The following is a 14,422-nucleotide window of genomic DNA, read 5'->3' on the forward strand; positions in this document are numbered from 1 at the left end:
TTTTTTTTTTTTAGCTCCAATAGCTATTGGAGTGCTGGATGCAACTTACCGCTTCAATTGTTTTAAATATATCTTGAATTGCTAAAGGTATGACTCCAAGTGAGCTTTCACTTCCCATCATTGTGAATGTCTTTCCTGAAGAAGTCTGACCATAGGCAAAAATAGTTCCTGTAAAAATAAGTCAGGTAGTTATTTAAATATATTACATACAGGTGCACTCCACTTATAACAGATCCTGTTAGAACAGAGTTCCGTTTACAACGTACTGAGGAGGCACGTCCCTCCAAGCATGGGTTTTAATGGGGAATTACTCTGCTTAAAAACGAACTTGCTTATAATGCATTGTAACAGCGGTGCAATCAGAGCAGAGCACCGTGACGGATTGGACTTTTATGTTGTACCCTGGGGAGGGAAGGGAATATACTTGAAAGCTGTAAATGTGCCAGTGTAATTCAAGTGATTGTGTAAATGGAGCTTGCCAGAGAATAGCAGGTTGTGGGTGTACCTCTCTCTCTTGCTCTCTATTCATTGATTAGCCTGCGCTGAGAAGCCAGTGATATCACTTGACGAGTGTGAGCGAATGAGTGATTCCCACCATTTTCGCCACCCGGCTGAAAAAATCCGATCCACCCGTCTTGCAGATGCTACTGTGCCTTTAACAATAAGGATAGATTGCGCTTCTAGCAGACTAGATCACTTGCGTGTTGCTGGGTGAAAAAAAAATCTTGGAACCACATGACAGCTGTGTTAATTCTTCACAAAACATTTAACCAATCAGAGTTTTCTGTGTTAATCACTTTGAGAGGCAAAAACGTTAGAAATAACTGCTAAAAAAATGACCAATTCTAATCAAAGCAAAAATAGTGACAATGAATGCAGGGAGTCAAAATAAGCCGGCGATCGTCACAATCCACCGCCTAATACTGTATTTGCACCAGCTAATTTATTAAAATATTGAAGAAGAAACTGGTGGGGGCATCCATGTCTCTCAACTCCATGAATCTGCAACGCACAATCGCCCCCTTCACCCTTTCCTTCAGCAAGCTCCCCAGCGCGAGTTTCTGCTCTTTTAGGTTCTCCAGGGTCTGTTCTTTAAATTCTGAATGTAAACTTTCCTCTAGGAGGAGGATTTTTGACTCCAGCTCTCTCACGGCTGTGTTCAGTGACCTGGTTGCATTTATAGTATATTGTTGACAAAAACATTTGATTTGTATTTTGCCAATGTCCCACCACTGTCTTAAATCTTTATATTGTGTTTTTTCTTTTTTCACAAATTATCCAAAAAAAGTTTTACTTGTTACCTGAATTTTATATCTTGTAGTAATTTTACACTGAAATGCCAGTAAGATGTTCTGTGGGGTTCTGATTAAATTATTACTGCAATTAATAGACGGTGGTGGTCGGAGAGACTACTGGGGATGATTCTTGCTTTAATGAATTTATTTAAGTCATTTTTAGAAGTATAAAACAGGTCTAGTCTCGCTCTATATATACAGGTGTGTGATATTGAGACCAGGTGTATTGTCTTGAACTGGGATGCAGGCATCTCCATATGTCAACCAGGTCACTGGATTCTTAACATTGCAGCCAGCTCTCTGGAGTACTGAGGATGTGGTTCATCATTATTTCTATCAATATTAAAATTAACAGTACAATTAAAATCTCCTCCTAATACCACCACATCGTTATTACTAATATTAAAAAGAGCTTGCTTTAATTTCTTAAATAAAATGCCCCTCCCCCCCCCCCCCCCCCCCCTCTATTGGGGGCATAAATATTAATAAAAACATACACTGTACTGCCCAGCCTAGCTGTTACTTTTAAAATCCTCCCTTTGTCTATTTCTTCCATGTGTAGTAAAACTTCCCTAGGCTGGATTTAAAAAGCACGGCTACCCCTGCACTAGTACTAGCGCTGTGACTCACACACAACCCATTCCACTCCACTCCACTCGCCACGCTTCCTCATTCTCCTGGTCATAATACGTTTCCTGCAAAAAAACTACTAGCTGTGCCCTCTTAAGACTGTCTACAGCCGTTTAGATTAAAAGAAACAAAAACGCACTAAAAACTAACTGACTAAAACAATAAAAGAAAGAAGTTGCATGAAACACAGCCATTTTTATACATGAGATTTTGAACCACTGTTACAATCCTTAGTTTTCTGAACAATTTGTTTTAATCTGTAATGTTTTGGCTGATCAAATTCTTCTATTGTTGCTTTCCTTGTGATAACGTGAGCAGAGAAGTCACCTTAAATCAGGGAAAAAACTATTTCTTCTACTCTCCTTTTCCCTTGTTTCTTTCATAAAATCATTTTACCTGCTCAAGCATATAATTATTTCTTACTGATGGGTTGGCTATCAGGGATATCCGAGATAAGTGAGGAGTCAGACAGCTCCCCCACGCTGTCCTCTTGCTCGCCCCCAAGACTGCTCCTCGGCAGCTCCCTCCGACTCAGACACCGGTCTCTGCCACAGCCATCACTATTTCAGACGGCTGAGATTCAGCCAGCGGAGTCTTGCACCGTGCCCAGCTCACCCTCCGCTGTGTTCTTTTCCTCCGCATTGGGAGGGACTGACGCCCTGTCTGGAGCTCGCAGTCTCCCTATGTGCATGGGTTCAGAGCTCTGCAATGGCTGTGCTCTGCAGCTTTCAATTGAATTCTTTTCTTTTTAACTACTACCTTGAATGGTGAAGAACCATTCTCAGTAGTAGCTGTATTTTCCTCCGAACACGTCAGTGACAGACTACGGTTGGGTCTCTGTGCGAGACCGTAGTGTTGGTGGTTCTGCTCCGGTTTCACTCGGCCTCCTCCTCGGTCTGTACGGGCTTGCTCTGCGATTGCGATGCAGGAGCCGACTCTTCCTCCCGCTCACCCCCAACACCCCCAACTTCCTCCCCGCCAGCATCTCTGGGTGCCAAAGTGTGCCTCTCACCTGGCTGAGGAGATCTCTGAAAAACGGGATCTCCCAGGGTGGGCCATTCAATAGCCGACCCAGAAATGAAAACAAGATTCTCCGGGTCCACCTTGGGGCCATTAGGAGAACTGAAGCCTACTCTGACAGGGTCTTTTCGAGAAACGTCAAGTAATGGCAGAGGCGGGAACACGTAAAGGAGTGCACTGGGCCATACGTGGGTTAGGGTGTCGACGCCAAGTGGACCGCCACAGCGGTGGAGGGAGTACCACAGTGAGCAGTGTGTCGTCACCGCTTTCGAGGAGGTCCACTGCTCGATTCCCCAAGCCCGGAACATGCGTCGCCCAAAGGGACAATAGGTTCCGTTGAGCCCAAATCAGAAGCCTAAAGGCTAGGCGATGCAACCCCGGGAACCGAAAGCCACCCTGGTGGTTGACATACGCCACCACTGATGTATTGTCCGTGCAGATCAGCACATGTCTGTTCCGCACCACGGGTAGGAAGTGGAGGGCAAGGAACACTGCCTGCAGCTTTAGCATATTGATATGCAGGGATGTTTAATGGCCCGACCAGGTCCCGCTGACTCCACTACCTTCGCAGACCACGCCGCAACCAGAGTTGGAAGCGTCCGTCGCCACCATCCTGCGGTTGTAGACCACTCCCATTCAGACTCCTTGGCGCAGGTGAGAGAATCCTCCACCAGCGCAGGGCCGCCGTACACGCAAGGCACACTGTCAGCCGACGGTGCCTGTCGCGTTTGGGATGTAACCGGAATGCACCGATTCACGCCTGTAGCGGGCGCATGCGCAATAAACCCAGCTCAATGGCTGATACTGCTGCTGCAATCATCTGACCCAGTAGTTGCTGACACAAAACAAGGGGCACCCTCGATCCCTGTCGAAAGAGGGAGAAGTGGTGCGGGAGAGCTGCTACCCTGTCGTCCGACAGGTATTTAGCGCATCGTAGTGGAGTCCAGCCAGAGCTCCACATACGTTATGTGCTGCACCGGCGTCAGCCGACGCTTGGCGTCGTTGATGACAAGGCCCAGCCTCACTAGATGCTCTGTCACTAGTGCCGTATGGGCCACTGCTCCCTCCTGTGACTTGGAATAGATCAAACAGTCGTCAAGGTAATTCATCACTTTGACTCCTTGCAGCTGCAAAGGGGCGAGGATAGCATCTTCGCACTTTGAAAACCTACGTGGAGCTACAGAGAGGTTGAACTCCAGCATGGAAAACTCGTACACCCTGCCTTGAAAGGCGAAGCGGAGATATTTCCCATGCTGTGGACGAATGGGAACGTGAAAATACGCGCCCCTCAAGTCCACCGTGGTAAACCAGTTCACCAGCCGGACAGACTGGAGTATAAGACAATGAGTCAGCATGCGGAACCCTTTGTTTTAGAAACCGGTGGAGAAACCACAGGTCCAGGTTGGGCGAAAGCCATCGTCCCTCTTCGGTAAGATAAAGTATCTCGAGTAGAACCCTTCTCCGAGAAAGATGGGATCTACAAGATGAATGGTGCGCTTGTCCAGCAAGGCTGCCACTTCAGTCTAGAGCATCGGGGCCTGAAGCGGATCCGTCATGTACGTAGTCATGACGCCGCGAAAAAGGAGGGGGATGCCAAACGAAACTCAAGCGCGTAACCGTGTTGTACGGTTGAGAGCACCCACACATCGGAGGTGCAACCGTGCCTGTAGTGCAGTTGTTGTGCCGTGAATTGGGTCTGAGGCCACCAGCCTTCAGGGGCCCTGCTGGGGTGGGGCTAGCAGTGGCGGTTGCCTAGGGTGGAAACCCTGGAACCGCCTTCTAAGTTGTTGCTGCATGGGCTGGCTACAGCTGAGGGAGGGTCCTGCCTCTCGCCTGAGGCAATGCCTAAGGTCACCTGGTGGGGCTGTGGGAAATGGCACCGTTCGGATGACTGTTCGTGTCGGGGTAGAGTGCCAGCGGCTCGACCTGCCCCGTGCTGGAGCAGGGGGGGAGGGAGCAACGCGACTACCTGTCTCAACGCCTCGTGTTCCCGAAGAGACCGGTGCAGGATCTCCTCCACTGCTGGGCCAAAGGTGTGGCCTGGTGATATGGGTGTGTTCAACAGCGCGGCCTAATCAGCATCAGGCACCCGCATCTGTCTTCGCGCAACAACTAGACTCCGGCCCAGGGTCTTCCCCTGCAGGCCTGAAATCTGGAGCAACACATGCGATAATAATCTCAACTCTGTGGCCACCGGCTCTGGGAGCAGGACGTCACGTAAAATCCCATCCAAGTACGCAACCAGCATACTGGATGTGTTTGCTAAGTGGGTACTCTGGGCTGCCGCCACGTAAGCCCTCCGGACATGTGTCTCCGTCACCCTGCACTGCAGGTTTGGGCACACAGGGTCCCTGGGCATAGCACCTATCGGTGGAGCCTTAACCAAGGCTGCGATGGTGGAGTCTACAGGGGGAAACCTGGCCAGGCTCAGCTTCTCTGCCCCCTCCAGCGAGGCCAGTGGAGAGCTATGTCTCAACTGCGCCAGCGCTGCAGGTGGGTGGTTCCAAGAGGAATGCACCTCTTCCATAAAATCAGGAAAAGCTAGGAAGGGTTGAGCTCGGGGAGCCACATCATGCAGTCGAAAGACGTAAGTGTGGCTCTGCCTGCGCTGTCCAGGGGAACTGCAGGTACGCCGCCGCGCGACCCATAAGCGCGCGGGTACAGATCCTGCCAGTGGCGGCGCGCTAGTAACAGAGGCAACCTCGGAACTAGGGGGTGTTTCAGTCGGGAATTCAGGCACCGCCTCGACTTCCATATCCGAAGGGAAAACGGTGCCTGCGGAAGCTGTTCTTAAATTATGTGTCGTGAACACATTTCTGGCGGGTCGTAGCGTTGGAAAACAAAGAAAGCTTTAAACATGTTTTCCAACAAAAGTGCCACAGCAGTCTGTTCACAATGCTGCTCGCTTATGCTGTGCTTGTATGTACGCAACTGTGGAAGGGTGGTGGGTAATTCACTGACACAGGAGGTGGATTTGGCAACACCGCACAGGTGCAGTTTTATTTTCAGGGTGCTATTTTCAAGTTTATCCCGCAGATGGCGCTGTGGGTCCGTGGTCTGATTTACCAACGATGGTAAACAGAACCACAGGCATACCAAGCGATGGTACACAATACCGGCGCCCTTGCAGGTGCTCAAAGAAATAATAATGAAAACAGAAGGCAAAAATAACAAGGGAAAAATAACACAATAATAAAACTACAAATAAAAGGTGCTGCACTCTGCAGCAATATCCCGGTCGCCGCTGCCCGTGCGACCCGGATCTCTGTCCTACGCTGCCGGCTACCTAGCCTGCTCCGCTAGACTTTTAAGGGGTCTGCCCAAGGGTTCCTCGCCCTCACTGTCTCGCTGCGACACGCTTGTGTCTTTTTCTCTCCTGGCTGGTTCTCGTTCCGGGACCAGTGTTTCCACACTCGCAGCGCGTCTATAAGGGCAGACCTGAGGAAACAGCAGAGCGTTATTTTATCGGACCAATAATCTCCCAAGACTCGCCTCCCATCCATTCAGAGAGGGGGAAAGTCCATACACCCACTTTCCCACCTCCCCGTGTCACTGCCATGACTCGCATGCGGTTGTTGGACGATTGCCGCTCTCTTCCTGCAGCCCTGTGAACACGCCAGCAGAGTCAGCACAGATATCTCCCTGCCACAGCGACTTTTTTTTTTTTTTCTCTGAAGTGCTTCTGCGATAAGATCAACCAATTGAATATCTGCATTGTCTCTGCGGTAGCCCAATCAGTTAGCTGTGTGGGACATAAACTGTGTCTGTTTCAGTTACAAGTACTGACAGTAAGTTTAACCAATAGGAGAGGGAAATAACTGTTTTATGCAGCTGTCCAACCATAAGCAAGCAGAGGCAGTTCATGAAAATTGAAGGTGAGCGAGTAGCCAAAGGGAAAGTGAAAGATATGACAGCTGTCCAATCATTCGTGAGCAGAGGCGGGGTGTTAATATGCACTGAATTTCGCCAACTTAGAGAAGAATATATAAAAATAATACATTTCAGTATGTAGAATTTAATTTTCTCTCTTTTTTTTTCACCAGACAAGGGAAACGCCGTAGTATATTTAGTTACGAATCCACTTTCTCTGATTAATTGTACTGGAGAGGAGCGATATTTAGTGTTAAATTAAAACAAAGCAAAACGCTATCTATCCTCCTCTTTTAGTTTATTCATTTTAATCTATGTAAACATACTATTTAAAAATATTTGCATTGCATATTTTATGTAAATTATTTAAAGAATAAGTGCAACACGCACAATTACTGCCTGAGACTTGGCTTTGTCAGAGTGAGTCAAGAATAACTCCCACAAACTCTGCTGGTCTCAATGATTTAACACCAAAACAAAATATTGTACATGGACAGGACGACAAACATTACATAACAGCGGATCCATTTCTAACAGATGTGACAGCAGTCGTCTTGGAAACGAGTTCAGAACTCGAACACTGTCAATTTAAACAGACATGAATGTGGATAGGTAGATCACAACTATATCGGTACTGTATCGGTATTGAAAAGTGAATTAGGACAGAAAGTGGTTTTGCACCGGTATATTCTATCCCGAAACAAACTGTACTAGCATAGTAACGATACAAGCGTGAACAGGGCTTTACAATTACATTAAAAAAAAAAATGGTATCGATACTGAAGCAGAGCGTTTGTTAAACTGCAATGGTATGCTACGTTTAACCTCTCACGCCCCCGTCCCGTGGGAGGAACATGGTACTGCAATTACACAATACATATCAAAAATCTGTAATATTATTACAAAAGCAAAACAGCAAAAAAAAACCTGACTCAATATCAAAAACATTGTTCTCCTACCGTCAAACAGCGAAGAAATTTTTCGAATTAGCCATTTCACCGCTGAGATATTCCCTTCGCAATGTGTTTAGTACCTCACAGTTCAAAAACAACTCTGATCGACCAACTGTGCGTTTTGCTGCTCTGGTCTTACATGTATCTGTTGATGGTGAAATCTCCCTGATCACATTGTAGGGGAGGTCACAAGCTGTCCAATCATACCTTGACTTTGTTTGTAGCCTAATGCATTGAAAACTAATTGATGTGTGCATGTAAAGAAGACACCCAGTTGCAAGCGAGAGCGCAGCATTACGCACATAGGATCAAGGCTTCTTACTGTTTTCTGATTATTTTTCAATTTGTAAAATTTATAAAATCGAATGAAATGGTGAGCAGTGTTCCAAAGCATCCCAAAAGAAGTCGACTCAGTCTTTTTGAAGTTTTGGAGGCGATGGATAATACTGAAAGTGACAGCTGGGTTGGAGAGCGCTGATTCAGCATCTGAAGTAGCATTTGAAGATGGATTGGATCCTCCTCAGGATTTGGAAGTATAATGGATCCACACTTCATTTATTATTATTATTAAGTAATTTTCAATATATATTGGAGTGTTTAGCAATTTTTTTTTATATTTCCATGATTACAAGGAGTGATGTTACTCACCTAGAGACAGTGTAGGTTTCTTAGCCTTTCAAGATAAGCTGTCTGCCTGCCCCAACAATCACTCTCAGTTCCTTTGTTTTCCACATGTCAATCAAAGTAAACTGGAACTGATGTGTTTTCACTCTGGCAGCCTGACTTAGAGCAGCCAAGGTGTCTGCAATCTCATTATTATTATTATTATTACTATTATTATTATTATAATAATAATAATAATAATAATAATAATAATAATAATAATAATAATAATAATAATAATAATAAAAATAGGATCCAGTTTCAAGGTAAAGGACCTCTACCAGTTTTTAGGAATCCTAATTTTCATGGGGCTACTGACAACTCACAATGTGAGGGATTACTGGAGTCCACATAGGTCTTATGGAATCCCATTCTGCCACACTGATGTCCAGGAAGAGATATGAAGCCATCTCCTGGACTCTGCACATAAGTGACCCAGAGGAAGATGAGGAGAATGATCGGAAGGAACACCAGAACACGATCGCCTCTTCCATCTCAGACCCCTCTTGGATTCCCTCCTCCTGTTCTGCAAGACATACTACCACCCCTGACAGAGCCTTTCAATCGAACGCATGGTGGCCTCAAAAGCCAAGATCGGGTTCAAGCAGTACATGAAAGCAAAGCCAACAAAATGGGGCTTTAAGATGTTTGTGCTGGCTGATGCCCACAACGGGTACACATGTGATTTCAACATCTACACAGGAAAATTCAAATCAGTTTCTGGGAAAGGACTGAGTTATGACTCCGTTATGAACCTCATGAAGGTGTCATACTTAGGCACAGGATACCATGTGTACATTGACAATTTCTACAGCACAACACTGTTTCGGGACCTTTACACGCTCAAATTTGGAGCATGCGGGACCATTACAGAAAATAGTCAGGGCTTCCCATGGACAAAAGAAAACACCCTCTCTAAAAAAGCTGACAGGGGGACAATTCGCTGGTTAAGAAGCGACAAACTACTATACACCTAATGGATGGATAGACGTGAAGTGACGATGTGGCTCTTCATGTGCTACAAGGTGAAAAAATGACTATAGAATATAAACAAATGAAACGCGTTTCTTGTTTATGTTTTTTTCTGGATATCTCCTTCCAGTGTGGTACTAAGTAAGACTTGCATCAAATCTGTTTTAGTCCTAATGGCCAAATGGGTTACCTTGAATTCAAGCCCTGAACCATGCCTGTGCTGTTTATAGTTTGGAAGATAATGTAATTTATTTAAGGCCATAGCCCTCCAGGCGGAAATTGCCTGTGCGAGGCTGGGGGTTTAACAGGTTAAGTTCCCCAGAGTTGTTTTTCAATGGTCATTTTCAATGGTCAGCACTTCATTTGATACAACTTAATAGTAATGTATAAAGCGATCCTACTTGTTGTTTAAAGCCGTTTGAACATTGCAGTTCAGCAGACCCAACGTGCAAATACTGTTAGTTACCGAGAACCAATTTGTAGAAGAAAAAGATCCTCACCTGACAATTAGGAATTGTTCAAAATAACAATAATAATAAATAAAAACTATAACAATACATCACATTTCTACTTCAACTTCTCTCTATTTACAATTAGTTTACACAAATAAATCAGAAACATTCAAGCCAAAAAACAAATTCAGACAAAAATGATGAGGGTAATGGTGAATATTACTGTTGGAAAACATGGATTGAGAATTGATTAGCAGTTTGCTACGCATGTGGACTGGCAGAGCTATACTGGTGTTTTTTTCTGAAAAGAGACTAATATTGCAGATAGCAGACTGTTTGGTTCAAATTGCATGTACTGCTTACAATTGATAGAGACATTGCGTCTACAAGTTTCTTGCCCAACAATGACTGCAAGCTAACGAGATAACAATGCTGTGGACTAGAAGGGAACAGGCTCTAAAGACTTCAGAGAGATCAAAAGAGATAATCCCACTGGCATCAAAGGGGGTCGCAAGGAGATAACAAAAGGCAGATGTAAGGACCTTTTGTCTCCAGGAGTGTGAAGAATGCACTGAGTTCAGAGGTTGTCACACTAGACTACAAACACAGACACACACACATTAACACTCACACAATAAATTAAATTACCTTGACCATTGGTTAAGTGTCAGAGAAAGGGGAGGTGGACCATCTCTACAGAAGGGTAGTTAATGTCATGCAAACATTGTAATGTTGAGTATTGTGTTTGTCCTGTACCTGGGACCAGACTCCCTGCATATTTCAATAAACCTGGCAACTGATTGAAGAAAAGGACTCTGTGCATTTTCTTGAATCTACTTAATCACCATCTATTTTTTGTAAGTTACTTCAATTACTAATACAATCCTACATATTTAAGAATAGTTTATTAGATTGAAAAATGCTGGTGAAACAGACAATAGAAAAACTAATACAATTTTTGTTAGGAAATATCTATATATTGTCTTCCGTGTTGTCCTACATTTTATCTACAATTTTACATACTGTAGAATAGTGTCCCCTGAAATTTGAAGCAACAATGTAGAAGCAGCAGATGCCTTTCTCCATTTTATAGCAACATTTAAACTAGTGTCCGATTGGCTCAACTTTTATTCTTCTGTTTTTGTTGGCAAAGACGTTGTACAGTTTAAAACATATAACGTATACAATTATAATTGCAAAAATATAAATTCGTAAAATGGTACAATAGTACTTATTACATTGTACCGCCCACAGTGGGGTATTTTGTACAAATACATTCCCGTTATTTGGGAGTTAAGCTTTCTCGTCTTGTTTCTATTCAAGGTACTAATGTTGGCATTTACATACAGCATTTCGAATTGTGTTTACTAGGTACTTTATAAAGTACTGCTTTCCACTGTCCCTTGGAGTCCGTTATAAATGGAGTGCACATGTATGTGGTACGTCAATCTAACAGAAGTGCTAGAATGTTAATCATATTGAATATTCTATTTCAAAGCACATAGTAATTCTTCATGTTTCTGTAAAGTATACTGGAGCATAAACATCTTACCATTGTAGCCATTCACAGCAGAGACCACAAGCGGTTGTGCTACATCTTGGTACACCTTATCTGTGGTTTCATCTGTACTAAACACTCGGTCTGTAATTAAAAAAAAAAAACTAAATAAATATAAATAAATGGTTTGCTTGTATCATTTCGTCCATTCAAAATGGTACACATGACTAGACTACTGTATATTAAAACATGAATTACTTCCTTTCAAGACCTACTTTCCAAATACAGTACTCGGTAAACTGCAACTAAACAACAACAGAGCGTTTAACTTACCGAAGTTAAAAGATTTTGTGCCATCCACTTGACAAACAGCATGTTTATCCGTTTTCCAATAAAGAGGAACCGCTTCCTCTCCATCCTGAATGGCACTCTTCTCTCTAGTACAGAGAAAACACTTAAATGGTCAACTGGCTTATACCTTACACATTAAAACATGCAATTCATAAAACATGACACGCGCAATGTTAACCCCCACTTTACAACACCCGTTCAAAAGGTACAACAAAAGTTTCAAGTCCAAATAAATGTTTGTAGCCACTCCTGTCCAAAAAAGCGCACCTCAGTACAGAAGATATAGGCCTACCACTTTTCTACTGAAATATATAGCCAGTCCTTACAGCTGACTTGTTGCCAGAGATACTGTATACCCCCAGCGTGATGGTACTGGGATACCTTTCTTTACCCTTTTCATAACATACCAACACAATTATTATAGTTCAGTTTTAAAATATTGAAATTAAAGACACTGACGTTATAATTAATGAGAACACAGCAATATGCAAACTGGCGGTTATAAACTGTCATACAACAATTCGTTTTAACTACAAATCGCGTATTGCTGCCCCGATATAAACCTTACATCGACACACAATACACAATACATACACACACACACACACACACACACACACACACACACACACACACACACACACACACACACACACACACACACACACACACACTGCGATAACATGTACAGATAGTGTTAATTTAACAAAGACTATTTAGGAAATTGCTGGTAGTATGACGAACATAGTATGCCAAAATAAACTAAGCATCATCGTTAATGTAAAATAAACAATAACATTGTTTACCTTTGGATGAGCGGGCGGACCCTCACGCAAACTTTAACAGCGCTTTCTTCTGACATTTTACCATTCAAAATCCCTAACTTCCCACAACGTCTCCAATACGATAACTACCTCCTGTTTCAAAAGTACCGCTCTGTCAGTATTCATTTCAAATTTCAATCTTACACCTCATTGGTCATCATCGTTCCATCGGTTGTACTAACTGTCGAACTGTGGGGGAGAGCGAAATATATCGCATTTTTGGTACATCAATTAATCTAGTAAATAAGACTCGATAGTACATGCTAGTTTATTTTTGACAAAATATAACTTAGAATATGTATTTTAGTAAAGTGTATTTTTAATACGTTGATTCGTGGATATGGTCGCTTCCAAAAAAAACAAAAAAAAAAAAAAAAAAAAAAAAAACGAAAACTAAATTTCTAGTTTGAAATGTCGGTTCCAAACGCGACTTAACCCACGGACCTTTGCGGACAGATTGGGTGAAGCCTCAAAAAAAAGATGATTTTCTACGTTTGAAGACGTCATCAACGTCATAATACGCGAAATAATATATATATATATATATATATATATATATATATATATATATATATATATATATATATATATAAAAAGAGTTTGCTGGAATTGATTGACAGACAGCACCGAGCTAGGGACAGACTGTAGCTGGACAATATATCCAGAGGCTGAAAAATATAAACATGGTCTCTGAAATTACTGAGATTTGTTGTTTTTTGTGCTGCGGTGCTTTTAATGTATTTTTCTGCTAGTACTACTACTTGGTATGTTTTTGGCTTCCAAATTATTGTTTTTTAGTGCAGGGTGAAAGAACACATAACAGACCAGATTTCACGGTTAGTGTCACGGCCGTGAAAATCTGGTCTGTTCCAAGTACTGGGTAGGGCCTTATAATCTCTTGGTAAAATAAATGAAAAAAAAAAAAAAAAAAAAACGTTTTGGTTCAAGTATCGATATTAAAATTGAACCATACCAATTGAGGTAGCAATAAAACGTGTCTCTTGTCGTTATTAGGAAAACGTGAATAGTGGTGCTGTTTAAGCACGTTTATAAAATTATTCTCAAAACCAGGTGGTACAGCAGAGGGCACTGTAGCACTTCTTTACAGAATAAACAGTCGACCTGCTGACAGATCCATCATTTCCCACAAAATCTTCATCCAAAAGAAACATCTGCATTTCCAAAAAGTGTGGTCACGATGAGCTTTTTTATGTGTACACTGTCTTTTATAAAGTAATTGCTAAGAGACATTTTAGCAGTATCATTTTGCAGATATATTTTAACACTAGACCTAGGTTAGACAGGACCATAAGAGCATATGTATTTCCCATTGTCTATTTTAGATATTTTTAGAAAACCAAGGTGGGTAAATGGCCTGCCATGAGTCAATAGGTGTTATAGGTCAGTAGGTGAATATATTATCACTTCAGATTATTACTCCTGGAGCACCTGCAAGCTTGTTAAATAAGTTATAAGAGCTATGACAGAAATGGCTTACAGAAAAGGATTATCTTGTGGAAGGAAAACAATAGTTTTTAAAAATATTCTTTATATACCTAGGAATGTCAAATATAATGAACATTTGTACTGTATTGTATGTGTATGTGTGTATATACACACACTGTATATAACACACTCATTAAATATGTAAATGTGTTAACATCCTCTGTCTATTTAATTTATTTTTAGTACTCCACCATCAACCAATAGTGATAAAAACACTCCACATCATACATTATTTATTATCTCTTCAATATGGGGGTAGTTTGGATGCAGAAAGATGTGTTGGGCTCTGTACAACCTCAATTCTGGTATGATGAACTTTGGAAAATTGAAAAACATATTTGTTATAACATGTAAGTTTCATAACTGCACATTTGAGACCTGTTGCTAA

At 42.5% G+C, this 14,422-nt stretch overlaps 1 protein-coding gene across 1 annotated transcript in view; it reads right to left on the reverse strand.

The window, feature by feature from the left end:
- Positions 1–12,618, reverse strand: part of LOC121326546 (centromere-associated protein E-like) — a 71,278-nt gene extending 58,660 nt beyond the window's left edge. The window contains exons 1-4 of the mRNA XM_041269886.1: positions 12,511–12,618; positions 11,687–11,790; positions 11,408–11,497; positions 50–168 (exon numbers count right to left, since the gene is read on the reverse strand). Of these exons, the coding sequence (XP_041125820.1) occupies positions 50–168; positions 11,408–11,497; positions 11,687–11,790; positions 12,511–12,566 (369 nt within the window). The 5' untranslated portion in view covers positions 12,567–12,618. The remainder of the gene's footprint in view (positions 1–49; positions 169–11,407; positions 11,498–11,686; positions 11,791–12,510) is intronic.
- Positions 12,619–14,422: the final 1,804 nt, after the last annotated feature.

Source organism: Polyodon spathula, chromosome 2 (genome assembly GCF_017654505.1).
Source record: "Polyodon spathula isolate WHYD16114869_AA chromosome 2, ASM1765450v1, whole genome shotgun sequence".
NCBI lineage: Eukaryota > Metazoa > Chordata > Actinopteri > Acipenseriformes > Polyodontidae > Polyodon > Polyodon spathula.